General features: G+C 48.2%; 1 protein-coding gene across 1 annotated transcript; it reads left to right on the top strand.

The window, feature by feature from the left end:
- Window positions 1-303: 303 nt before the first annotated feature.
- Window positions 304-17,466, top strand: GPR139 (G protein-coupled receptor 139). Its single transcript, XM_048321291.1, has 2 exons — window positions 304-483; window positions 13,127-17,466. The coding sequence occupies exons 1-2, from the start codon at window positions 363-365 to the stop codon at window positions 14,059-14,061; spliced, it is 1,056 nt and encodes a 351-aa protein (XP_048177248.1). The 5' UTR covers window positions 304-362; the 3' UTR covers window positions 14,062-17,466.
- The last annotated feature ends 8,364 nt before the right edge of the window (window positions 17,467-25,830 follow it).

The raw sequence follows: 25,830 nt of genomic DNA, 5'->3' as shown, positions 1-25,830 counted from the left end.
GCAGCCAGGCACACCGAGGGCTGACGGCCCTCGCCTCTGCTCTCCTCCCACTGACCCGCGTGCCAGCTTGGAGAGAAAACCCCTTTTCCTGCTGCTCGCTGCGGGGCGAGCCCGCTGCCCAGCGGGAAGGCGGCGGCTCCCGGCGGAGCTCCCCGCTCGCAGCCGGGCTGCCGGGGGCGGCCCGAGGCGGGGGCCGGTCCCGCCCCGCCCCGCCCGGCCCGGCCCGGCCCCGCCGGCTGCCCGGGGGCCGCGCCATGTGCCGCCGCCCGCCGCGGGGCCGCGCCGCGCTCGCCGCCGCCGCCGAGCGTGCGAGGGGCGGCCCGTGCGGCGGAGCGAGCGCCGGCAGCGGGGACAGCGGGTCCATGGAGCACAGCCACCTCCACCTCCACAACGGCTCGCTCCTGGCGCACCACCGCTATGGCTGCGGCTTGGGATACGCACCCGTCGTCTACTACAGCCTGCTGCTCTGCCTCGGGCTGCCGGGTGAGTGCCGCGGGACGGGCGAGGCTGCGGGGCCCCGGCAGCGCCCGCCGGAGCGGCTCCTGCCCGCTGTGCGGGGCGGGGCGGGGGGAGCGCCCGCGGTGTCCTCGGGATGCCCCGGGCGCGCTGGCTCCGCGTGCTCGGCGGGATAAGCGCGGGCGGTTCGGACAGCAGCATCTCCCGGACAGCAGCATCCCCCGGACAGCATCTCCCCGCCCGGCGCGCTGCCGTCCCGGTGCTGCCTCCCTCGCCAGGGTTTGTCCCTGCCTGCCCTCGCCCTCCTACCCGGCTTCGGGCACCCTGACTTTGAACTTGACGAACAGAGTCAGCCTGTCGTGAAGTTTCTGCCATTGTCGTTTTGGCCATGTGAGTACCAGAGCGGTACCCAGGCGGCCGTGTCCCCACCGATCTCCTGCCGGGCCAGCACAAGTGTAGCTGCCGAGTTTTTCTGGTGCAAATCCCCACCCGACTCTGTGGGGCAGGGCTGGCTATAGGAAGCGACACACCACCACTACGGAACTTGACTGGGGAAGGAGCATGCTGTCAGAAGCTTAGCAGACAGCTGTCATACTCGTGAGCCTGTCCTTGTGGCTGGTGGAGCAGGACAGTAGGTAGAAAGTCCAGTCTTGAGGTCAGTGTGCACCAAAGGCAATGGCAATGCTGACACTGAGACCCCTGAATGCTGGTACAGGGCTTGGAAGAAAGTCCCAGCTGGCAGGGACCAGTCTCCAGAGTGTATAACCCTGAGCAAAATTTCCTGCTTAAAAGGGGGACAAAGACATTATAGAGATGCTTGGAACGAGAAAAGCTGAGACAGTCCAAATAAGGAAGGAAAGGATGTCCCAAGCTTGGATGTGAACACCTGTGGGGCACCACTGCCAGCACACAGCTCCAAACGTGCAGATGCCACACGAGCATCACATTGGCAGTACTGTCTCAGCCGAGACAAGGACTGAGCAGGTGCTTCCTCCTGGAGGGGGCTACCTGTGGCTGCCAGTGAGATGCCTCAGCACGCAGGATGGAGAGGAGCTGCTGTAGTTACAGTGGGCAGCGCTGCCATCCCAGCACAGCTGGGGTGGGCAAACAGCGTGGCTTGCTCACTGGCTTAACACCTCCAGCTTGACAGTGACTTAGAGTGATCCCAAGGACAGGTAGAATGAGTTGGGGAAAAAGTGAGAGCCTTCTGATGCACCAAGGTGAATTGGTGTTTTAAGGGTGTGATACAAGAGAGTTTGGTTTTGTCTGTGTAGAGCTACTTATTTTAAGTGGCATATGGAATGGCAAGCAGTGATGATAGGTAATAGTCCATAGTTTCCAAATGTTTGTTCGCCTTAATTCCTTCTTCAAGCAATTTTTTCATAGAAAAATTTTTAATCAGACATGAAGAGAAGCCTGCCTCTGAGTGGCATGCATGCAATAATACTCTCCGTAGGAATTGATGTGCTTTGTGTTGGTTTGGTTTGGGGTTTTTTCCCCCCCCTTTCTGTCTCACAATTAAAATTTGAAGATTGGCTAATAGTTCAGAGAACTGGAAAGTTAAGTCCTGTATTTACCCACAGAGGATGCAGAGCACAGGCAAGTGTCTGTGCTCCAAAACACTGATGAGTCTCAGCCCTGACCTGAAGAGACTCAGCCAGCAGGGATAGGAGGAAGTTTCCCCTTCGTTAATTCCTTAGGGGCTGCTTAGATTCCATAGTAATGAGAGGCTCTGACTTCAACATCAGTCCGCTAGAAACTGAGCAAGACCCTCTCAGGATTATGAGGTGAAGAAGTTGTCATGAAGCACTCTGTGGCTAAGCTTGCCTTTGTGCTTCTCTGAAACGGGGGAAAGTCTTGCGTGCACCAACAAGAAAAGTCATTTAATGAACGTTCTGCACATACTTGCACCAGCTCCCTGGGGATACTGCATTGTAATTACAGACCTAACACTGTCATTCTAAGAACATGGTTAAAGTCAGACACAGTCCAAATTAGCAGTGGTCTCATGCATTTCTCAAGGGATCAGACATCAGTTGATTAGAGCAGTGGCACCAGTGCCAGTGCTTAACAGAACTAGCCAAAGCGCATGGTGGTGCAGCACTGCTGAGTTCCGTGGGCTTACATCAGGTGTGGATGTGTCCAGAGCACTGGCACTGACACCTGGACTCACTGCACATGTACAGTGTACTGAGTAAATGCACAGTGTGCTGAGTGCATGAGAAATTCATGAGACTGCACAGAGATGAGAACAAGCTGGATGTGCTTAGGGGAAGGCTCACACAGCCAAGCTTCGTTGAGGATGGGGTACAGGGCGAGAGCAGTGTTAAAAAGAGCTTTTCATGTTTTAATTTGAAGCTGCTCTTCAGTTTTTTGACATTAGAAATTTGTAAAGGTAGCAGGCTTTATTGGCTGTTAGAGAAAGAGTCCTGAACTATGTGGGATCTTAATTAGCTCTGTGTGGTGCCAAGAATTTTAAGAGAAACCCTGTCTAGGATCTGTCCTCAAATACAGCACTAGTGCAATGTTTTGCTGATATGCAAAGAGTTAACTCCTTGCCACAAATCTTGGAGAAAGACTGATGAGAAGAAAAGCCAGTTAACTGTTTCCACCTTTTCTGCTGTAGCATCTGAAGGAAATTTCACTAACTCAACAACTCCACATTGAGGCCAAGCGATGCCAGGCCTGACAGTGTGTGCAGCAGAAACATCCTCCCCCTCCCACCCCTGTATAACCCAGGCACCTCAGCAGACCCGGCTCTCAGCAGTGGCTCCTTCTCCCTCTGTTCAGCCAGCCACCAGAAAGTCTGTAGATAGCAGAGAGGAGAGAGCGCAAAGCAAACTCCCTTCAGCCCTGCTCTGGCAGTAGCACACAGAGGGAAGGGACAGGCTGGACCCTACAGAGAGGCACCCACAGAGCCCCACTGACCCTGCGTGGCTGGTGCTGCACCCGAGCTGGCTGCAGCTCTGCCAGGGGTCATCGTGCCTTCGGGCACCTGGGCCAGGAGGCTGCTTCTTTTCATTTTAAGCAGAGGCTGATAAGACAGAGACAGGTTTTTGAAACTTGTTTCGAGTGCAGGCATGCAAAGGTGTCCCACAAGTACGTGGTCCTGCTGGCAGGAGTGGGGTGTCTCAGGATCAGGCTGCAGGGAACAAGGAGAAAATGCCAGTGCAGCGGTGGGGAGCAGCATGAGGCAGAGGCCCTGAGGTGGGGTCTTCTCCCATTCAGAGGGGAAGGTTTCTCATTTATGGAGCCGTTCTGCAGCCCCTGCTCTGCTAACCCTGCATTCCCCTTGTCTGTCAGAGAGAACCTCTGAAGTACCTGCAGTTAGCTGGGAGGCAAGAGAGGGGCTGCAAAAAGTCTTAATGGAAATGTTTCTTGCTTTAGTGAGAGAAAATGCTAGAGAGGGGATGGTGTTGGATGTGGGGGAGGGAATAAATTGCTCTGATTCAGTCCAAGAGGAGGGTGGTAAAGGTGAGAAAGCAAAGAGCAACAGGTACCACTCTGTCTCTGCCTTTGTCAGTGAGAACTGCACAAAGCAGCTGCACCAAAGAGCTCCTTCTGTGGTGGGGCCACTGAACACAACCAAGAAGGTCAGGCACAGAAGCAGCACTGCTTGCTGCAGAAACCTGGCTCTGACCTTGATTCCTGCTTCATTAGAAGGAGCAGCAGCAATGGAGTTGCCTTGCATGCAGTCCGTTTTTCCATCAGGAAGGGAGCATATTGCTGCTGAAAGGACAGAGCATCAGCATTTCCTAGATCACAGTCTGGCCTGATCCAGGTTCCCAGGGCTCATCTCCTCCTGACAGTGTGAGAGGCAGAGTGAAATCTGGCTTTCTTAGTCAATCCCAGTGGGATTGCTGGTTCCATTTTGCTCCCCAGTCAGTTGCCTACCTGGGATGTGCATTGGCTTCAGGGATCGTTGCATCCCAGTGACACAAAGCACAGCACCTTTACAGCATCTCCAGGAGGCAACAGACTCACAGCAGTACTCCAGGGAAGTGCCACTCCAAACTTCAGGAGCCTGGTACACAACTGTTTCTTTTACTTGCGCTTTAGGCTTTTGCATTAAACCGGTCACACTGATCTAAATGTAGATTCAGGACTTCACAAGCTTGGGAAAGCAGCCTGGACATGCTTGGTTGCTCCCAGCTGGAAGGTGTGAACAGGTAGTGTTCATGTCAGACCTGCTGCTGAACAAGGTGATGTGGAGATGGGGACAACCCGGGTCATCCAAAGCCCAGCCAAGCACAGGGTGCATTCACAGGGCTCCATGCAGAGGGAGAGAAGCTGCAGTCCTGACCTGGAGGAACGTGTCAGCTCAGCAGGGGTGCCTAACTGGTTTGACACTCTGTGAAGAGAGTCCAAGCTATGGACCTTGCCCTAGCAGGTGACAGATTGGCTGTCCTTGCACAGCGAGGCAGATCCTTCCTAGGGTGTTGGATTGACACATGGGTGCACTGAGCCTGTGCAAACTGCGGGGTGGTCTCAGGCCAGCCGAAAGGATGGAGACCTGATCCTTCTGGAGCCTTCTCCCTGTATAAAGCTTGGGATAAGGAGGCTCTCTGGGAGATGTGCATGCCTGGGTCATCATCCTGGCAAGGCAGGTGCTGTTGGTGGGCTGAGCACCCCTGACCCAAGAGACCATCACCATGCAGCAGCCCAGCTGCATTCCCTCCACTCCGAGGCTGTGTGGGGGAATGAGACCTGGAGAGCGCTGCCATCCCTGTGCCCACAGCTGTGACCCAGTTAGTACCCTGAGCGGTGAGGGGGACACGGAGCAACATTTGCTGGCGACCCACGTGGCGTGTAGTAGCAGTAAATACCAAAGCAGGCAGAGGAAGGTGTACACAGAGCACACAGCACTGTGGAAGTGTCCGACTCGTTTTGGATTCCTGCCATCTACTGCCTAGTATATTCTTCTGCAATCACAGTACAGGCTTCTGATTAAAGAGAGCATTTCCAACACCTGAATAAATAGCTTTTCTCATAGCAGCATACCTGAAAAATAGAAGTGCTAAAGGAAGATCCGAAAATATGAGTGGGAGAGTTGTTAAAATGTATTGTTATGACCTTGAAAAAACAGCACTCTTCTGCTGTCGCTCATTAGGGAACAGGAACCAAACCCTCCTGAGACCTGATTCAACCACCCTTTTCACTCAAAGACCATATATTCTCTGCTTAAAATCTGAACTGGATGCAAGGCCAGTACATTGCATCCTACTTAAAAGGGGACAAATAGATTGCTGGAACTTTAGCTCGGCTGTTGGAGCAACTGAAGGGCACTACAGCTCATTTACAGTAGCAGTGCTGGGCAGAGGGGAACAAAACTGCTGCTAACACGCTTAAAATGAGTCATTTCCTATTGTAAAATGAATGCTTGTTCTTTAAGGAGAGAAGAACCATTATGAAAAATAATAGATTCATTCTGTTCCTGCACAGAACTGGTGACAGCAAGGTGTGCAGATGGGAGTGATTTCGTTTGGTCAGTACCTCTGGAGCCTGCAGCTGCTAAAATCTTGCAGCCTGGAAGACAGCATGTGGCTGAACCCATGCTAACGCATGGGTTGGGGAGAGGTTGATTGTACATTTCTGGATGCCACTAGACGAGTACAATTGCTAACTTTGGATTTCTTCTGCCACGTCAGTAGGAAACAACACTGTTGGGGCTGTAATGATAATGAGGTGCCATATTTGGGAGGCTCAGCAGACTATGAAGTGCACAACCTTGCATGGCAGGCAGCTACAATGGATTGGAAAGGAAAAACTCCAAAGTACATTTTTCCTTGAAATGACAATGACACAAAAGAGAGAGCACAGCCAGTTTTCACGGTAGGTGGGTAATGCAGAGCCCCCAGTTGTTAAGCAGTCAAAACATTCAGAAGCACTAGGCAGTCTAATATCCTGCTGTTCTTCATCCACTCCCTTACTTAGTTCTCTCCTCCTCATCCTCTTTCTGCTGCCTTCCATAAAATGGGGGTGAATCAGCAGAACGAAGGCAGCAGGAGAAGGCCTTCATCCACACACGGCACAACTCTGTGTAGGCAAACAAACAACACGGAGATGTCCTGGTGGGGGGTGTGCTCTGCTTTCACACACCAAGGGCAAAGCAATCCCTGTCCACAAAAGCTTCCACCTTCTGTCTCAGGTGGTCTTTTTGAGCCTATAATCTCTTTTCCCATTAGCTTTGAGACACCAGAAAAGGAAGCAAAGCCAAAATCACTCCTTGAGCACAGGAGACCTTACACACAAATCAGTTTTCATTTTGCAGAATATGGATATGTACTTACAGATCCTAACTCCCCATGTCTGGAGTGCCTTTGGTGCTGTTCTTGGGGTAAGCTTCTCTCGTGGGAGAAGACGGTGTGGGGTTGCCCCCCAGGACCCCAGTGTGGTTGTGCAGAGAGAGTGAAGTGGAGGCAGCCAAGCAGGACCAGAATGAGCAGTACAGAAGATGACCAAAAAGAGTTTTACCCCTTTATCCATGGACGGGGAGAGAAGCTTGCCTGTTGTAACACTGAACATCTTTTTCACTGGAATTGTTCCCTTCTACCACCTAAGAGAGTCCCTGCAATGTACAGTCATTAAACCTCTCCATCTTTTCAATCTTATGGAGTATTGCCTGCACAGACAGGTGCTCTAGAGGTTGCTTTTGGTCTCAAGACAAATCACCTGTCAGTCACTTACATCAAACTAGGATATTTCTCACACATTTGTTCACTCCAAGTGTGTTTTCTTCAGTGTCCTGACTGGCACACAGCACAGTGATATATCTAGTGGGGATGCAGTATATTCTCCGTGGGCAAATAAAGCCAAACTGCAATGGTTTTACAAAGTCTGTAATTTCCTGCATATTGTGTAAAATTGGCGTAGTCTCTGAGAAAGCTTGGCCATGGGGTTTGCAATCTTGAGCTCCTATTGCATTACCTAATGCTTTAGGAAGACATAAAGACTAGTTTATTTTAGCAAAACCACAATCGAAGGTAAAATCCTCTTAATTATTCATGTTCAGTAAAGAATTCACGGCAGTGTCCTTATGAAGTCACATCCTCTCTCCATCCCAGTCATCCCATGAAACACCTTTGGCATCTGCCGCAGTACTTTGGCATTTGGTATCGAAAGGTTAGAATGGTCACCCTGGAACTCGACTTACTCAGCTTGAGACCTCTTACACTGCACTGACAGCCCACATTTAGAAGCCACAGACACCTGCCAAATGAGACACCCAAACTGCCTTGAAAATCCCTGTCTCTCCAGATATGTTGCATGAATAACCAAATTCCTTTTATGACTTCTGCATCATTTTACAGATCACTTTTTCTGTTCCCAGCTCCAGTTTCCATTAGAAGGCTGTCCTGCTCTGGTAGCAAGATGCAAGGCTAGACTTTGAGATGTGCATTTTAGACATTTTTATCCTTGTGTGGGAGCCTCTAAGCAAGGCTTTGGAGCGGCAGGAGGAATGTCTGAGAGTCATTAGAGACTTTCTGCTCTGCAGGCCCGCCTCAGGAAAGGTGGACAAGGAGAGTGAAGATGGGAAGAGGAGAACCAGATCCCTGTCACACACACGCGTGGCCCCAGTGAGCACAAACCAGACCTCCCCACATCCTAGCCCAGTGTTCCTGGGCTGTTCTCATACTGCACAAATAGCCCTGTTTTATACAGACTGCTCCAGAAAAACTCCAGTGGTCTAGGAAAGCCAAAAGCAGCACAGTGTAATTACACCTTTGTGCCAGACAAGCTGCTGCACTCCATCCTCGTGGCTGGCAAGGCTCAAAGGGAGTATCAGCCATTGGCATCTCCGTGCCATTGCTGTGTCTGTGCCCTCCAACAGCGAGGAAGTGCTTTTGCTGGATTAAAATCCTTCTCTGGCCTCCGTGACCCACTGATGGCTAATGCCAGCTGCAGAGCAGAGTACCTCATTCACTGCATCCTTCCCCAGAGCCATCTCAGCTAATAAATGCTGTCAGTGAGAAAAGTGGCCCCAGAGGCCAGATTTCATTGTCAGAATCTGGCCTCTGGCACCGACTCTCTCATTCACTTGTGACTCGTAAGCACAAGGCCGTGCTGTGTTTTCCCTGGCAGTAGCTAACCCGGCCTCCTGCACCTAGAAGGGAGTTTGGGTTGTCCTGGGAAGGATCTTGGGCCTCCTCTACCTCCAGGTTCTCTTCCACCCTCAGAACTGGCACGGTCTGTCCCTGCAGATGGGATTGCTAAGCACAGGCCACACGAGAGCCTTCCCAAAGATGTGAAACCTCTTCCAGCAGCAATCCTGCATCCGTTCCTGCCATAGCTTTTATGATGCTCAGTTTTTTTTGCATATATCCCTCTCCATTCCCTGGGAGATGATGCAGGCACCAGCAGAAGGGGCTGACAGCTCTTCCCTCGTGGGGGTGCCTTGCTGTGTGCTGTTTGACAGCACTCGGACAACTGAACAACAAATAAATCCATTTATTTTCAAAAGTCAATCCTCACAGGAACTCCCCAGGAAGACAAAACTTGTATTGCAGTAATTATATTCTGTAAAGTATCTCTTTAGGCTTCACAACAGTTTAAGGGAGGAACTCAGGATATGACAATAAAAGAGAGGAACAAACTGAAGCACCGTTCAGTCTGTCCCCATCTGCTCTAGTGCGGAGTTTGATCCACACTGGCTGTAAGAGGGAAATGTGGACCTAGCCTATCTTCTTTAAGGACAAACAGCATCCAGAGGTCATTGGAAAAGATCACATAACCAGCTATAGCCAAGATCAGTAAAAAACATGTATTTCCATTGCCACAGCATCTTTGGTTGGGTTTTTTTTTTTAATAGCTTCTGTTATGTAACGCCTTTGTCAGAAATCACCCATTGTCATCAGCTTCTCCAGAGAGCTCCCACACTAAATCAGGGCTGAACGCCGTCCTCATCTCCAGTCTGGTAACTATTGGTGAGCAGTAAACAGTACCTGTTTACATTTGAATATTGCCTCCTCGCTTAGAGGAAATCATCTATTCCCATCAAGCCAGAACATCCCTTTTTCTCACCACTTATTTTAGCATATTGTACTTACATTCTCAGAGTTCCTAAATCTGAGAAGGAGGTGTTACTAACATTTTTTCTGAGGCAACTTAAAACTTCCCCTTTGTAAGCCATCTCTCTGTGCCAGTCAGGTGACTACTGCTAAGCCTGCAGAGAAGTTTCCCACATTACACGATAATTTGTGGGGATCCTAGCAACAGCTGTGTTGGCTAAAAGGTGTCCATTCTATTCCGTGACCTAACGGAATCACGCTTGGCGAGCAACACTCGTGGCTACTTCATTTAGGTAGTTTATAAAGCTCAACTGCTGAACCAATGCAGGGGGCTACTGCTTGTGTTGTAAAGGCCATTTGACTGCAGAGGCTGCAAAGTGCTCTCAATTAAAAAAAAAACAAACCACAAATAAAGCCCAGAACTATGCCTATTTCTTCTTTGGACAGATACAATCACTCCTGCTCACGTGCAGTGAAAGTAGTCAGTGAAAGGAGCTCTTCAAATCCCTGCAAAGGCCGCTGTTAGACACTATTTGAGTGATGGCTGTAACCCATGAAATGAGAAGCTGGGGGCAAAACTCTGCCCTCAGCTCACAGGCACCGCTTTGAGGCACAGAAGACTGCCCAGGCTCTGCAGCCAAGGCAGCATGGCTTTGGCATGGGAAGTAAACCCAAATCCACATGGGAGCCTAAGTTACTCCTAAAGGAAGACACAATGGCCCTCCAATGGCATGAATTTTGGTGCTGCAGTTTGTACTTAGAAGCTGATAAAGTCAGAAGAGGTGTCAGAGGAGAGATGGAAGTGTGCTGTGGTGCAGCCTGGCTGAGTTAGAAGGTGGCTGTGTTTTGAGCAGCCTGGACCAAAGGTGTTTGGGTATCAGAGACCTTAGGACGCTGTGTCTCAAATGTCTCATGTCCTCATGCCAGGAGGGAAAGAATTGAGACTGCCATTTTGTACAGTTGCTTCTAATCATCTGCCAGCAGCACCTCAAGGCTTCAGCCAGCTAGTCCCCAATCAAGCCCTGGTTCTCAAACAGATATTTATAAATTCAGAATACTGCACTGCAGCAAGCGACGCTGGCATAAATTCCCATCTGTCATCCCCTAATCATCTCCCAGCACAGTGATCAATCTCTTTCAAATTCAAATGATCTTAACCACTTAGTATCTAGAGAATACACTGCAGGAGATGGGCAGTGTACCATCCAGGACAATTTAGGGGTGCTGACCTATCCAGCAGCTGTAGCTCCACCTACATTACAGCAGAGACAGATACTTTTATATCTCCATCATCATCATCTCTGCCATAGTTTTCATCACAGACTACCTTGCTAGTGCAAGAATTAGTGTCAGCAAGGTTAAAATATGGTCACAGATACTCTTCTATCACCTTTCACCCACAGTGGGTAATTTTTGCCCACAGGAGAGCAGGACACTGAAGAGGCACTCAGGAGTTACCGAGACACTGGCACAAGGACACAATTGATCACAGAGAGTGGTGTCCCTACCCCTTTCCCATTTTCCTGAGCTTTAGGAACAGTTTGAGGACAACCAAGGACCAGCTTAACACTGGCTAGGAAATGGATGAAGGACTGAGGCATCCATAGCTCAGCTACACTTTCCCTATACAGTGTGCAGCAGGAAAAATACTCACAGACCCTGTGCTGAGACAGTCACACCGGCAACTTTCTGCTGCACCCCAGTATGTATCTGTTTGCACAAAGTAGATGGTGTTACTGTATTTCATATCATCCAGCAAGGAAAAAGCTCTAATGTGATCCCAGGGGAAGCATTTCCAGTACAAGGTACAGTAACCCTTGCAGAAGGAATTAGGTAGAGCTCATGTTTACTTCATCAGATCAATTTTCTAATCTGGCTCACCAAGCAAGGCTCGCTGGCCTTGGATAAATAACTTGCATTTCAGCACACGCTGTACTGCCGTGGTGGGGAACCCTGAGAGGGGCAGGGGCAAAGGGGTGCAAAAGACTGCTCCTAAATCTGCTCCTCGAGCAAAACAGAGTGGAGTTAGAGGCCAACAGCAGGACCCTGCAGTAGACAGAGAGTTGAGGAGCAGGGCTGCTGTACCTGAACACGGCACGGCTTCAGCATCCCTGCAGGAGCTGCTCTGGCAGTCAGGCCAGAGCTACCAGCAGGGACCAGTGCCTTCAAACATCGCCCTTGCTGCACACTGGTTCCAGCTGCTGCCACTGGAACGAGTCGAATCCAGAGGATTTAAAGAGGAGATGCACCCCATGGGTCACATCCAATATCTGTGAAGCTGAGCCGGTCAGCCTGGCTGGCCAAAACCAGCAGTGGCTGCAGAGCCTTGATAAACACTCCAGCTCGAGGATTTCCTTGACAGTACATCACTCACTGCACCTCCAGGGCTCGTCTGCAGGCACAGCAGAAGCATTTCTAAGCAAGTGAGTGAAAAATGACACAGCAGTTCTGGTGATATCACCTCTTGTCTCCCACGTCTGTGCTGAGCTGAAATCAATGCAGCTGCGTTCACATTAATGGAGGACAGAATTGGGAAAATTCCCCTGAAGGCAATTTGAGACTGTACCATTGGAAAGATCGTGCTTCTTTTCTTTTGTTTGTTTGTTTGTTTTTAATATAGGGAAAGAGTCAGTTGATTGTCGTGTTTGGGTTAGTTTTTTTCCAAGATACAAAATTAATACGTTCAGGTAACACAAAAATAGGTGAGGGCTGTTAGTCAAGATCATTCACTCTGCTGCAGTTCATTTCCCTGGTGGCAGAAATCTGCTCCCAGACAGCAGGCTTTGAAGGTGTTCATGAAGGAGGAAGTTTTCTCAGTGCCAAGAAAAACAGTTTTTAAAAAAACAAGCGTTTTCAGTTGTAGGACACGTCCTAGGCCGTCATTACCTTCATGTCAGCAACTTCCTTTTTCTCTGATTTAAAGGAATCTTTCCAATTATTGTTGATTTGTTTTGGGAAATCCATCAAAGCTGGCAGAAATGTTTGAAGCACTGAATGCACAGAAGAGGTGATTTACAGAAGACTTAGAAAAGTATCAACTACAAACATTTGGCACTCACTTGTACAGTAACCACATCTCTGATTTTTAAGCACTTTTCCAGGTATTCTAGCCAAGTGATACCAGCTTCTGATGGGAACAATCTTGTCTGTCTCATTCTAGCCAAACTGATAGTAGGAATAATAGGATTTTATTTTTTTTTCCAATTCAAGACTACACAGTAAGTTCTAGTAAACAAGAGAAAGTAGTTAAAATTTGGCTACACCTTAGTGCTCCAGCAAATCTCTCAAGTACTGCAAGGGCTGTTTATATTCATTACCCTTCTCATTCATCCCTTGTTACATGTAAAAGTGAAAAAAAGCAAGGTGAGAAATAGAAGTGTGTGTGTGTGAGCTTTTTTTCTCCTGCTACCCCTCCCTTTGTGCACAGACAGGAGTCCCAGCATCCCCTGCTCAGGGATGGATTCCAGAGCTGAGGGCAGGGCCACACACTCTTGTCATTGCAACAGCTTCACCGAGGGACATGACTGGGGTGTTTTCCTTTTGGTTTCTTGAATTTTAATTAGGTGGTCATGTTGCCAAGTGCTTGAACAACTCCAAGCAAGTGCTCAGAAAAGCTAATGTTACATCTTAATAGCCTAACTCTTGTGTTTCTTTTTCCACAGCAAACATCTTGACAGTCATCATCCTCTCCCAGCTTGTAGCTCGCAGGCAGAAGTCCTCCTATAATTACCTTCTAGCTCTAGCTGCTGCCGACATCCTGGTTCTCTTCTTCATCGTCTTTGTTGACTTCCTCATGGAAGACTTCATCTTAAACAAACAGATGCCTCAGGTACTGGACAAAATAATTGAGGTCTTGGAATTTTCTTCCATCCACACGTCGATTTGGATCACGGTCCCGCTGACCATCGACAGGTACATCGCGGTGTGCCACCCCCTCAAGTACCACACCGTCTCCTACCCGGCTCGCACCCGCAAAGTCATTGTGAGCGTCTACATCACCTGCTTTTTGACCAGCATCCCCTACTACTGGTGGCCCAACATTTGGAGTGAAGACTACATCAGCACGTCCATGCACCACGTCCTCATCTGGGTGCACTGCTTCACCGTGTACTTAGTGCCCTGCTCCATCTTCTTCATCCTCAATTCCATCATTGTGTACAAGCTGCGGCGAAAGAGCAATTTCCGCCTGCGAGGGTACTCCACGGGGAAAACAACAGCCATTTTGTTTACTATAACTTCTATTTTTGCCATACTGTGGGCGCCAAGAATAATCATGATATTGTATCACCTCTACGTGTCGCCTATAAACAACAGCTGGGTGGTCCATATTGTGTCGGACATCGCCAATATGCTGGCACTGCTGAACACTGCCATTAATTTCTTCCTCTACTGTTTTATTAGCAAAAGGTTTCGCACAATGGCAGCTGCCACCTTGAAAGCCTTCTTTAAGTGTCAGAAGCAGCCTGTGCAATTCTATACAAACCATAACTTTTCCATAACGAGCAGCCCTTGGATTTCCCCAGCCAACTCTCACTGCATCAAAATGCTTGTTTACCAGTATGATAAGAATGGAAAGCCTATAAAAATATCACCATGAAAAGGGCAATAGTTGGAGTTTCTGGGTGCAAGTTCTTTTCAAGTGGTTACATCTTCAGGATGTAATTTTCTGAAATGGCTGTTTTGAAGAGAGGTCATTTGATTTCATTTCCCTGGGTGGCCAGGGGCAGATCAGACTGTCAGGAGGAAACAGGAGCACTTGATTTTCGGAGCAAAAGTGAGAAGGCAAACACCTCCATCTCTTATATAGCATTTTGAATATGCTTCAGAGTTCAAGTCTTAGTGTTCAGTCACACTCAAATGTTTTGCATCCCAACACCAGTGCAATCCGAAGTCATCAGAGGGGTGAAGCCACAGCAGTGTTTAATTACAACCTTTTAAAACACAACGAAACCTTACTTGACCATCAGTTTGCAATCAACAAAGTAAATGGATGCTTTTGCATACTGTGGAAGGTGCCATTTCTGGAGCATGCACTTGCCAAAAATTATGTGTCAATTCTGGCATGAAGTGCCACCACACACAGTTGTGCTGTCAAGACCTCCTTGCAGGAGGCAGCCTGTGAGACACAAACGGTGACAAGCCTGTTTTGGCTCATTTGACCAAGGCTCGAGGACCGATACAGTACCTGTTGCAGCCTTGGCATGGAAAGCAATCCTGCAAGCTGCCAACATTTGCTTGTTTTAAGTTGTTATTTAAGAATGTGACTGAGACAGGGGAGCTCGAGGGAGGGAGGGATGTTTCTAGAGCCAAGAACAAAAGCAGCATCTTTCCCCAGCTATTTCAGTCACGGTGTCTAAGGACTTTCAAGGGTGAAACCAAGTCCTGCCTGATGCAGAGCTCTCACCGAAGCTGCTCCTGTGAGCAGAGTGATCAGAGCCTTCAAGTTCATTCTTAATCAATACAGACTCTCAGTTATCCCCCATGTTCAGGCCTTTAGGGATTAACATATAAAAACCTCAACTTAAGACTTTCTCCTGAGGGATGATGCCATCCTATTGCAGATTTGCCATTGAGTTGTTAAAAAAAAAAAAAACAAACTGTGAAAGAAATTCATTAAATACCCAACAGCAGTAAAAACATTAAAGCCTTAGTTTAAGCTGATCTAAGTATTTAGCTTATTTAAAGGAGGTTAGCTTCTCTTCCTTCACACTCAAAAACCAGCACCCCATCAATGCTGACTGTAGAAAATAAGAGATTTACAGGAAGGCTGAAAATGCATTTCTTTTAATTTCTTTCCCTTTCAAATCTTGGCATGTGGCTTCTTGGAGCCACATGCCACAACCTCTTTATTCTACAGTGGGCACTTCAGGGACCTCACTGGCATGAGGGCAGTGAAGGTGTGTGGTGAACACCAGCCCAGCGTGGTCAGTGGAGCTCCTCAGGAGCTGCAAATCAGTGGTAGCTTGGTGCTAACACTGCATTTGTGCCTGTGCCCATCTCCAGTGCCATCAGGGAGCTCATGGTGCATCAGGAACTAACACAGAGAGGTCCTCTGAGGAGGGATCCAGTCAGTCCCACTAAGGTGGGATCAGAAGGCTGAAAGCATCTCTCTGAAATAGATGGATGGCTCAGCTTTGGTGCAAATCCCCTAAGAAATGCCAAGCTGGCAGAAGTCCTGCTGAGGACGAGCCTAGTTCCCTTCTGCCACAAAGGCTGTGTTTGCACAATGCCTTGTACCCACATCCTGCAGGAGCCAACCCCACCAACCCCGAGCTCGCCTTCCCCAGCAGGGAATGGCAGCAGAAGGCCATGGAAACCAGGCCCCCGGGCAAAGGGGTGTTCTCAGGAGCAGAGATGGGATGCCCAGGGCCTGCCACTGGCAGAACTGCTCAGCAATTCTCTGCTGAGGCAGCCCAGGGACCACGCAGGCCAGAGCAAGGAGGGGGGCACGTCTGGGGAACTGGGCTGAGATGAAAAGCTGACCTTTTCTACCCTCGGCCACCACAGGGATGGTATCCATTTAAATGTCCCCAGAGAAAAATAAGGAGCTTCTCAGTCTGTTGGCTGTTTGTCCTTGTGATCTCAAAGCTTCACCCTTGCAATAATGTAAAAGTGTAAAAGGGATGCTCAGCCTTGTTGTATTTGTCATGACAAGGTTAAAATTATTGCTCCCTTTATAGTGTATTACAGAAATTCAGTTGTGTGTCCATCCTTCCTGCCCTTCTCTTGGAAACCTCCCTCTGGTCTTTGTCAGTTGATAGTAACCAAAGTTACCTTATGGAAAAGGTACTGTATGTTTCATTTTGGAAAAACACTGTATTTATAACTTATTTTTATTCTACATTTGTTATGAGGAATGCTTGTCTGAGTTAAACGTGAATGAGTCTGAAGTGCAATATCTATGTAGATAAGTGGTTCATTTTTGAGAATGTATCTATTGAAAAAATACCTATTTATACAAGAAGTTCTCTATTCTATTTAATATAAAAGTAACCTTAAAGAAAATAGTGAATGTTTAGGGCTTTTATTTATTAAAAAACGTTCAATTAAGTGCATGGCATATGCTGCCATTCACATGCTGTGACTTATTAATTTTTGTAACATAATGTTTATCCTGCAAACTATCAGTGTCATCTGATTTTTTCTGTCCTGATAATGTATTTTTGTAAATTACTATATTTAAAAACAAAAATCTTTCTGCGTGACTATTTTTTTCCCTATGAAAAATAACGCATTAAATCCTTGTAACTTATTTGGAAAAACTCACAATCATTTTCCATATCACTTTAGCAATGACAAGGTGCAATTTTCATGTACAGTGGATTGGTCATTTCACTTCTGATAATTTAAGGCTTTAAAAGCTTACTTCCAAAGCCCTTTGAAGTCAAAGGGAAGGTTGCTAGTGGGTTTTGTGGTTGGTTTTTCCAATCCACATCATTTCAGGAGGGCTTTGGATCAAACTGTATCTTGTTAGCAGACATTGGAAGCCTTCTTAGAGCCCAGTTTGGATAATAAAGCCTTGACTTTTTAGTCTGCCATATGGGAGCTGCTGTTGATAATACCTGCCTTATTTTTGGTTGTGTGAAGCATCTTGCAATGACTGTTGCTAACTAGCCATTGTCTTGCTGTATTACTTGTACCTCCTAATTTTCCAATAGTAAAAACTTAACCAAGCACATACAGTGTCATTATTTAGGGAAAAAGTATCCTGGAGACAAAACCATCTTTGTTGTGGAGATGGTCTTTTGTACTCTAATTTGTATTTCAAATATCTACAATTAGAAAAAATAAGCTGTGAATGGACAGTTTTGCAGTTACTTACAGGTATACGTCCTTGAAGACCACAGCTAGGAACAAAATACTTTTTAGATGAGTTGCTGGTATATAAAATTATGGGACCTATCACCTATTTAAATTGTGAATATTGATATTTTCATAAGTAGACAATATATTGTGTTTGACAAACTTGTTTGTATTATAATAAATTATGGTGCATAACTTACTACTGTGTTTGGAGCTATTGTTTGATTTGTGGATTCTTATGATGTTCTTCTGATTCATAGATGCTTATGATATACTACAAATGAGAGATAGAAAGTGGATTCAGAACCTCAGGAGACTGCACATGGAAGAAGCTCAACATTTCTTCAAATGAAAATTACCAGCACTGCAGATTTCATACCCCTGGCAAGCGTAAAACTATCTTTGATCAAGTTCCTAATTTCTCTGGAGAAGTAAAAGGACATGAAAAAGACCAAAAAATACTAAAGCTAAGCAGAGAATAGAGAAGAACCTGACCAGAAAAGTCCAGTGTCTGAGAGATCAAACACTCTAGGGTTAAGCACACTGCAAGGACCACGCAGGCAATGCTTGTCAGATTTCCCTGCTGTGAAAAGCTTGGGAGCAGGTTTTAAAATACAGCTTCAAAGAGACAAATGAGAGGAAAGGGGCACTGCAGAAAGGGGCAATGTCAGACTTGGTGGAGCTTATCAGAGTTATTCCTTAAGGAAGGAGCCTGGGGTCTGCCTGTCTTGATACTTTCATTAACAGCTGTGGCATGAGAAGTACTGATGAAGTTATTAAAAAAGGAATTATACTGCTGGCAGAGGACTGAAGGACAGGTATTTCATGTAAGAATCAGATGACCTTGCAGATTGCAGTGATAAAAATGGGATGAATTCAATAGTAATAAACACAAGGTTCTCCACTTGTCTGCCTGTAACAATACATCTGCTATAAAACCTCAGCAGTCAGAAACAACCAAGAACCCAGTTGTGCCAGCTGGGCTTGAATGACAATGAGTCACCAACAGAAAGCAGCTGAGAAAAAATCCCAGAATGTAATCACAGACACTTCTAATGATACAGCACAGTATTAATTGCATTTTATAAGACTTCATGTGCTAGATGCACATGTATATAAAGGGATAAAAAGCAGTGCAGAAAAACTTGATGAAACTGAGCTGGAATAACAATAAGAGGTTATGAATTTTCCTCAGGTAAATTAGTCCTGGAAGTTAGAAGACATTCTCACTACCAAAGCAGGGAGGCTCAGCAAAAGCCTTGCTAGCAGCCCAGATCTCCCTGCTGGTTTTAAATGGAGCCTGGTGGGTTCATGGACAGAATTATGAGATGAGGCAGGTGGCAGAGTACGTTGGGACCGTGCTTCCTTGGAGCTGGCAGGTCCCTAACTCAGCTCAAAGGACAGCAGAGGTGTCCATTCATCCCATCTCATGCTGAGGGGCAGCATAAGAACCATGAGAGCCAGCAGCCACTCAGAGCAATTCCTGCAGCAAGCCACAATTCCCTCAGCAGCTCTCACTGTGGGTGCTGCAGGGGGGACCACTCTTTACACACCCCCTCTGAACTCACACCAGCTTCTGCCTCAGCTTTCAGTTCTTTAAAATCCTCTTTAAGCCCACCAGGAAGAGTAAAATTTTAAAAAGCAGCCTCATACAGTCCTGAACAATTAAATAATAATCCCACTCTTAGCAGGCTGGGGCTGGCTTTGCAGGATCTGCCTTTCTGACAGCATGCAATTAATTCCCGGGAGTTGCCAGACACACCAAGGGGGTTGAAAGGCTCCAGCCTTTTGTAATAAATAGGCATCAAAAATGAATTTACTGCTAGCTTCCTACAGTGAACCAAATACACATAAATATTTATTACAATTACAAAATGGTGTCAAAAAATATTAAAAGCTCATGTTTTCCTGCCTTACCAACAGGCTAGAAATGCTGCTCCACCTGTTTCTCCCACTCTGCACCTTCTAGCAGACTAAATGGACAAGAGGAGCTGCAGGCAAAAGTATGATATTGAATATTACAGTCTTACAGATTGATTTGCTGTAACAGAACATACTGAAGACCTTCAGCTGAGCCCGGCTCAGCGTGGCTCGTGCTGTACAGCAGCATAATGAAACAGCCCCTGGTCTGAGGATTCTGCAGGGACGTGGTGTCCAGGCAGAGCCTGTGCTCCAGCAGGTCCAGGTTAGCCTTGGAAAGGGGTCGTGGGAAAGGCAGTAACGTGGAACTGAAAGAGGCACACTGGGATGCTGTCCTTGCCATGGCAAGAAGAGAGACCCCGGGATGGGTTCTGCTGCTGGAACCTGGCTCCAAATGGGGCAGCGACCCCCAGGGATGGGCACAGCCCTGCAGAGGAATAGTGGCCTTCACATCCCCAAACAAAAAGCAGCAAAGGAGGGATCAGCTTCTGGTGCTCTAAAGCATTGTTTCTCCCACCCTTGCAGTGTCACAGGACAGTGAGGCAGCCCATGCACAGCAGGAGTGCCCAGGCCCCTCGCTGTCCCTGCAGATCTGCCTGGCAGCTGGGATTCCCCTCATGACATGAAGATGACTGCCATGTAGACAGCTCCCCACCAGCCACTCCTCCCAGCCAGCAGAGAGAAATTCATCTCGGCCGCTGAAAGTGCCCGAAGTGCAGCAGAGGTGACACGTGCCATGGTCCCAAGTCATACATCAGACAAATGAGGGCAATGAGCCCTGCCTCCAGCAGCCACCCTGCCCCCTTGGAAAAGGGCAAAGAATTTAAACAGTCAAGACTTTTCCCTCCTGGATTTTGTGACGGAATTTGCAGCCCAGCCTCAGGACAACCAGACTTTCCAACAACGGGATTGGAGACATTCAGCCTTGTGAATTAAATATCACCACGAGCCTGGTGATGGGCAGTGGCATCCAGCAGTACCTTCCTAGTCATTTGTCACAGTCATCTTTGTAAATGTGACTGATTCTGCTGGATTGAGCTCTCACGAGTTTCTGTCCTGCAGGTACAGACCTTTGGCATTGCTACATTTCTAGAATAAAAGTGTGAGTAGAAGTCCAAATCTGAGATGATGTGTTCAGGAGGAAATCCATCAGCCTATGACTAGTACACATCTCAGATATTGGGGTAAAATCACACAGGGCTGCAGCCAAACAAATTGTGCATTTTAACAAACATTACTCAAAAGGTTTTTAGCAGAGCTCCATTGCCCTGGATTTTTTCTGTGGTTTTTTTTATAGGTCTCCCCTCTCCCCCATATCCCTTAATGAAGAAAAATAGTTTTTTCTCCTTTTTCTTTCTTTTATCTACTTACAAGTTTCAGAAAAACCAACCTAATTGAACTGCAGGCAGTTTTAAGGAAGGGATAACTGTGCCCAGTAACACAGGAGCAGAGGAATCATTTGTATTACCTCCTCTTTTAAGCTTTATTGCTGGGGCCAATTTAGACAGAAAAAACCCAACCCCCTGTCTCTTGCTGTGCATCTTGAACAGGTCAGATGATGTTGGATAATTGCTTTGCTAGTGTTTAAGACAAGAAGTTCATGTTTGTGATGTTGAACCATGGGGTGCAACATGCTCCAGCTCCTCCAGGAGCTTCTGCTCTCTCTGGGCTCAAAAATGGTCACCTGCCCTCCCACCCTCCTCCTGCCACCCACACAGCCCAGCAGCCCGTCTCACAGCCCCTTCCCTGCTCACAGACAGGCAGGGCTGCAGGGCCTCTCCACACCGTGTCCCTCTGTCCAGCTGCTGCCTGGCACGGACACTGCACGGGTTTGCTACACGGCAAGTTTGCATGGAGGGGAAAGTGGGGAAGTTTGGGGAGGTGCTGCTATAAGCAACCCCTTATCCCTAAACCAGAGAGCACTATACAGAGCCCAGGAGTGCAGAAACCAAGACCAGAAGATGCTACTATCTTGATTTTAAACTGTAGATGTCAAATGAATCACGTTATCTACATCTTCCCAATCTGATCAGATAGTCACTTTAAAACAGCATCTGTTGTTATTTATCACCAGTATTAATAGAGGTTGTGTAGGGAAAAATTAGTGGAAGACTGCTTTACAGATTAAAGCTGACTCCGATTAGAAAAGCACAAAGTAAAGGGAACCAAGAACTATCCTGATAGATAAAAGCATTTGGAATGGGTCCCCCTCAATGCCAGCACAGCTCCAAGTGAACCAGAGGTGCATCCTCCCCCCCCCCACAGCAGCGGTGAGCACAACGAGCAGCCCTGTGTGCTCTGAGGGGGTGTAATGTACCCAGCTGTGACAAAAAGCACCCCCAGTCTGGCTGAGCCAACCAACAGGCACAACTGCACGGCCTCCAAACCATCTTTTGAAGCTGCATCCCGAAGAATCTCCAGCAGACATCTGGCCACAGCTGGCTGCTTAATCAGCTGCCTGCAGGAAGAGCCACATGCATAATAAACCAATTTTCATTTAAGCCGATCTTGCACTGGTGTGACCTTTTCCAGGAGTGCATTTGTGTCAAGTCCAGCAAACAGCAGCACTAAAGCTCGGCAGCTGCGTGCGGGGAGGCTCCGACAATTCAGCGCTGGCAGCCCGGGCCGGGGGCAGCGAGGAGGAGGAGGAGGAAAAGGAGGAGGAAGAGGAGGAGGAGGAGAACAGCACGCTGTGTTTGTGTCTGCGAGCGCTGAAGAGAGCGGGCTCGGGGGGAAGATAAGGCTGCACATCTGCGGGCTGGCTGGAGAGGCTGCTTAACATGCAGAGCCACCACACGGAGTGTGAGCTGCTGCACCGGTGACTCAGCGGGGAGAACGAGCGGAGAAGGGAGGAAATTTGCAGTTTAATTAAACTACTCGGAATTATCAAAGTGGGACAAACAGAGGAGCAGCACAGGGGGATCCAAGGGGCAGAGGGCAGGGGCTGTCACCTCATACAGGAGCACATTAGTGTAAACAAAAGGAATCATAATCAAGAGCATCAGCGGGTCTCTGGAGGGAGGAATCCAGGAGGCAGCAAGAGAAGGGTTAGATCACTATAGAGTCACCAAAACATTTAGGTTGGAAAAGACCCTTTATCTCCTGGAGTCCAGCCCCAGTACAAAGCAGCAGAAAGGCGGAGTTCCTCTGATCACCTCCTCAGAGGGGTTGTGCGAGGCCCCTGCAGACACTGTGGGTGCTGCAGACCACACAGGAGGATGTCTCCTTCAAGACCTGCCCCACGACCCTCAGTCTTGTCCTAATCAGGGCCAGAGTGAGTAAGACAACACCACTGTGGAGGAAGGTGCTGCTTCCAGGTTATATTGGTTTTGAGTGGCAGCATTTGGGCAGCGGGGGGGACCCTCCTGAGGCACAGCCTCCCCTGCCCCATCCCGAGGCAGAGGGGGCTGCCCGTGCAGGACATTGCCTCGTGAGAGGAGCACACTGTCACGTTAATTCTCAGGCTCTGTACAACCACAGACAGCAGCAGCAGCATTTAATAGAACCTCACACTCGTTCGGTAACCACCCCACATGTGCCAGGCTGTGCAGCTCCTGCCTTGCATCCAGCGGACACACTGCAGGCACCCCCAAGCACGGATGCAGCCACAACCCAGCAGGTAAAGGCAATGCAGAGGTGACAATTTATCAGTGCTGCTAAAGCACATTAAACAAATCCAAACCTTTCTCCACTCAGGCCTCTCTGCACTAGTTATCCTCTTACACCCAGTAGAGCAACAAAGGAGAAATATCAATATCTTTGTGAGGTTTTTAACAGCCGAGTTTGTCATCATTTTTCCCCACTCTGCTAAAGTCTTGGGGAGATGTATGAGGACAAGTTATTCTTCTCTGTGGTGAGTCATCCCCGGCCTTGCCCACTTTGAGAGGTGTTTGATTGATACCAGGGTGAGAAAGCCCCAGATGGCAGAACATGCTGCTTTACCAGCATTCCCACTGTGCCCCTTCAGCAGCGCACGACTCACCTGCAGAGACCCAGGATCAGGTTCGTGAACACCAAGAAATTGCAGGGCTCTGCTCTCATCAGAGCTGGGGATAAACTCCAAGACAGCCGAGTGAAGATAGAGCTCAAGCAGCTCCACATGGTTTTGGAACCAGGTTTAAAAGATTTAAATGTTCCAGGAGATGAAAGTATTGACTACTAAATGGATTCAACTAAACTCATCCTCATGCTCATGAGAGACTGAGCATTTAAATTCTATATTGCACACATTTTCTAGTGATTTTTGTAAAACAAACTTCTTCATTCCAAGTTAAAAGACTTTGCTGTACTTTCCTTTGTTTAGTTTTCTAAAGGGCAAAGCTCAGTGTATGGCTAGTTCTGACCTGTCTCCAGGAGGCCATCAGACATCCTTCTGGGCTCACGAGCCGCACAGCCACCCACAGCCACGCCGGGACCACAGCGTGTTCCCTCCCCATCCATGTCTCTAATGAGCAGTGGGTCACAAGGAGGAACACTGACCCCTTTCTCATTAGTCAATAGTTTATGGCAGTAGGTATCAGGCAGGGAAAATCCAGCTTTTGCATTCTTACAGGTGTTCTGACCTTGTCCTTCAGAGCAGGTTTGTACACCCAGAGCTCCCACTTTTACCTGGAGCCACACCAGCCTTCTGCAGCAAACAGCTCTGCTGGCTCCACACAACTCCCGTGGGCTGTGAGAGCTTGGCAGCCTCTGACACAGCTCTCATATTATGGGGAAGCAGGTGGAGAAATGAATGTTGCTGTGGGTTCTCAGCCTGGCGTATAGCAGCCTCCTGATAGGTGGGAGTGCCACCACCCCAACCTCGCCTCCTGGCAAAGCCATTTCCTGCACCTGCAAAGCCCCATCTCCTTAGGCAGCACTAGCACATTCCCCCTGGCCACAGGATGCTCACTGGTGAGGTCTGTGACGCAGCTCAAGCACACAAGGGCTCGGAAATGTGAGCTGCTCATGTCCGGTGAGCTCCCAGCTGAGCACCGGCCGATCAGAATAAATGATATTTCAGAAGCAGCTCATCTGGATGAGCCTTTCAAATCACACTGTCCTCACCAAGACACCTCAGTTTTACAGTTCCTAAACCCAACTTTTCCTTGATGTAAATAAACAAGCAAGAGCTGAAGGCTTAGTTAGTGCAGAGTCAGCCAAAGGTCACGCCAATACCTGTGGGCACACGAGCACTTTGTGGATACAGTTTGTAATGAGCTGGGCCACTGCTAAGGGTTGGCTGTACTCAGCAGGTACAGAGATTTGCTTCTAGACCTGGGGATAAGATAGACAGCTGCTCTCCTGGATGTGGGGATACTCCTCAGGATCACTGCCTGGATTTTTTTTTTAATAAATACTTTGCTTTGAGAACTGCATTTATGCAGAAACCTGCTGGAAGGATTACTGCAAATAGATGATCCTACATCAAAGAGCCACTTTCAAGCCAATGCATGATTTCCAGAAGACCCCTGCCTCCCTCAGGGGACAACAATGTACACCCTGCATGCAGGGACAGCTGTGCTACAGCCAGTGTCACCCCACAAAGCTGTAACAAGCTGAAGGTGACTCCATCAATAGCACCAAATGCTGTCAGTGCCACATCTGGTCACTTGGGACAAGTTTCTGCTGCAAAGACACTTTACTTCATAGCTTGATTGTAGAGGAAAAGCTGGGTTTTTTTCAATGGTGTAAGGATTCTGGAACAAGAAATCTGCATATTTCCAGGGAACATGTACCAACATCCAGGTCTGCAATTTAGATCACGCTGGCCTTGTTATGCAATGACTTCAGCTCTGAGACAAGCAGCCAGCTCCAGAGGAAAGGGCCCTAACACACTTCAAACCAGGTTGTTAACAGGCAGAGGCCAAGAGCTTCGTGCCACACTTTTTGCACTGAATGCACATGAAGGACTAATATGAAACACTAAGAGAAGTCACACATGGACAGAAGGCCACAAACTGTGGAAAGAGAGCCAGGGCTATAAAGTCCAGGGGACCAGGACAGGGTGTACTTTCCCTAGATGGCTGCTAATCCATTTTACCCATTTCTACCACCTTGAAACCCCTGGGGGGAAGGTGGGGGAGAGCCACATTGCAAGTCCTGAACAAGCACAACATTTAAGTGCAGAGGAGAGACTGTGCTGGTGTGTCCTGCAGCCCAGCACGAGGCGGGAGATCTGCAAGCAAGCATGGGACATCTCAGCCAGAGATGTGACACTGCAGCAGAGCAGTGACACTGATGGCAGCTCTCAGCCTGGACCGTGTCCCAGACCTGGCACCTCACTCAGCTCTCGGGACACAGGCCACCAGATAACCGTGTGATGACGCTTAACCAGACATCGTGATAGCTTCACTGTCCTGGGGACAGCCACGAGCAGATATCCCCCCACCTGCATTTCCTACCTGCCCCCAGCAGGCTGTGGAGCTCACCGCTGTGCTTTGTGTGCTTTTGGAAAAGTCATGCTGCCAAGTGCCCCGGCAGTGACTGCTGCAATGGTGAAGCCCAACGTGAGACAGTCACGCTGCAGATCTGATCCTGCCACGGCTGCTGGAGCAGAGTGCTCCAGAGAGCCTCCAGATGGTACCTCTGGCACTGCTTTATTGCATTTGCCAGGGACACCCCAGAAAACAGTATGCAGGCATTGAGTTAATGAAACTAGCTG

This window comes from Corvus hawaiiensis, chromosome 16, assembly GCF_020740725.1.
Source record: "Corvus hawaiiensis isolate bCorHaw1 chromosome 16, bCorHaw1.pri.cur, whole genome shotgun sequence".
NCBI lineage: Eukaryota > Metazoa > Chordata > Aves > Passeriformes > Corvidae > Corvus > Corvus hawaiiensis.
Note: the sequence above shows the minus strand (reverse complement) of the source record. Positions and strands in the feature narration are given on the sequence as shown.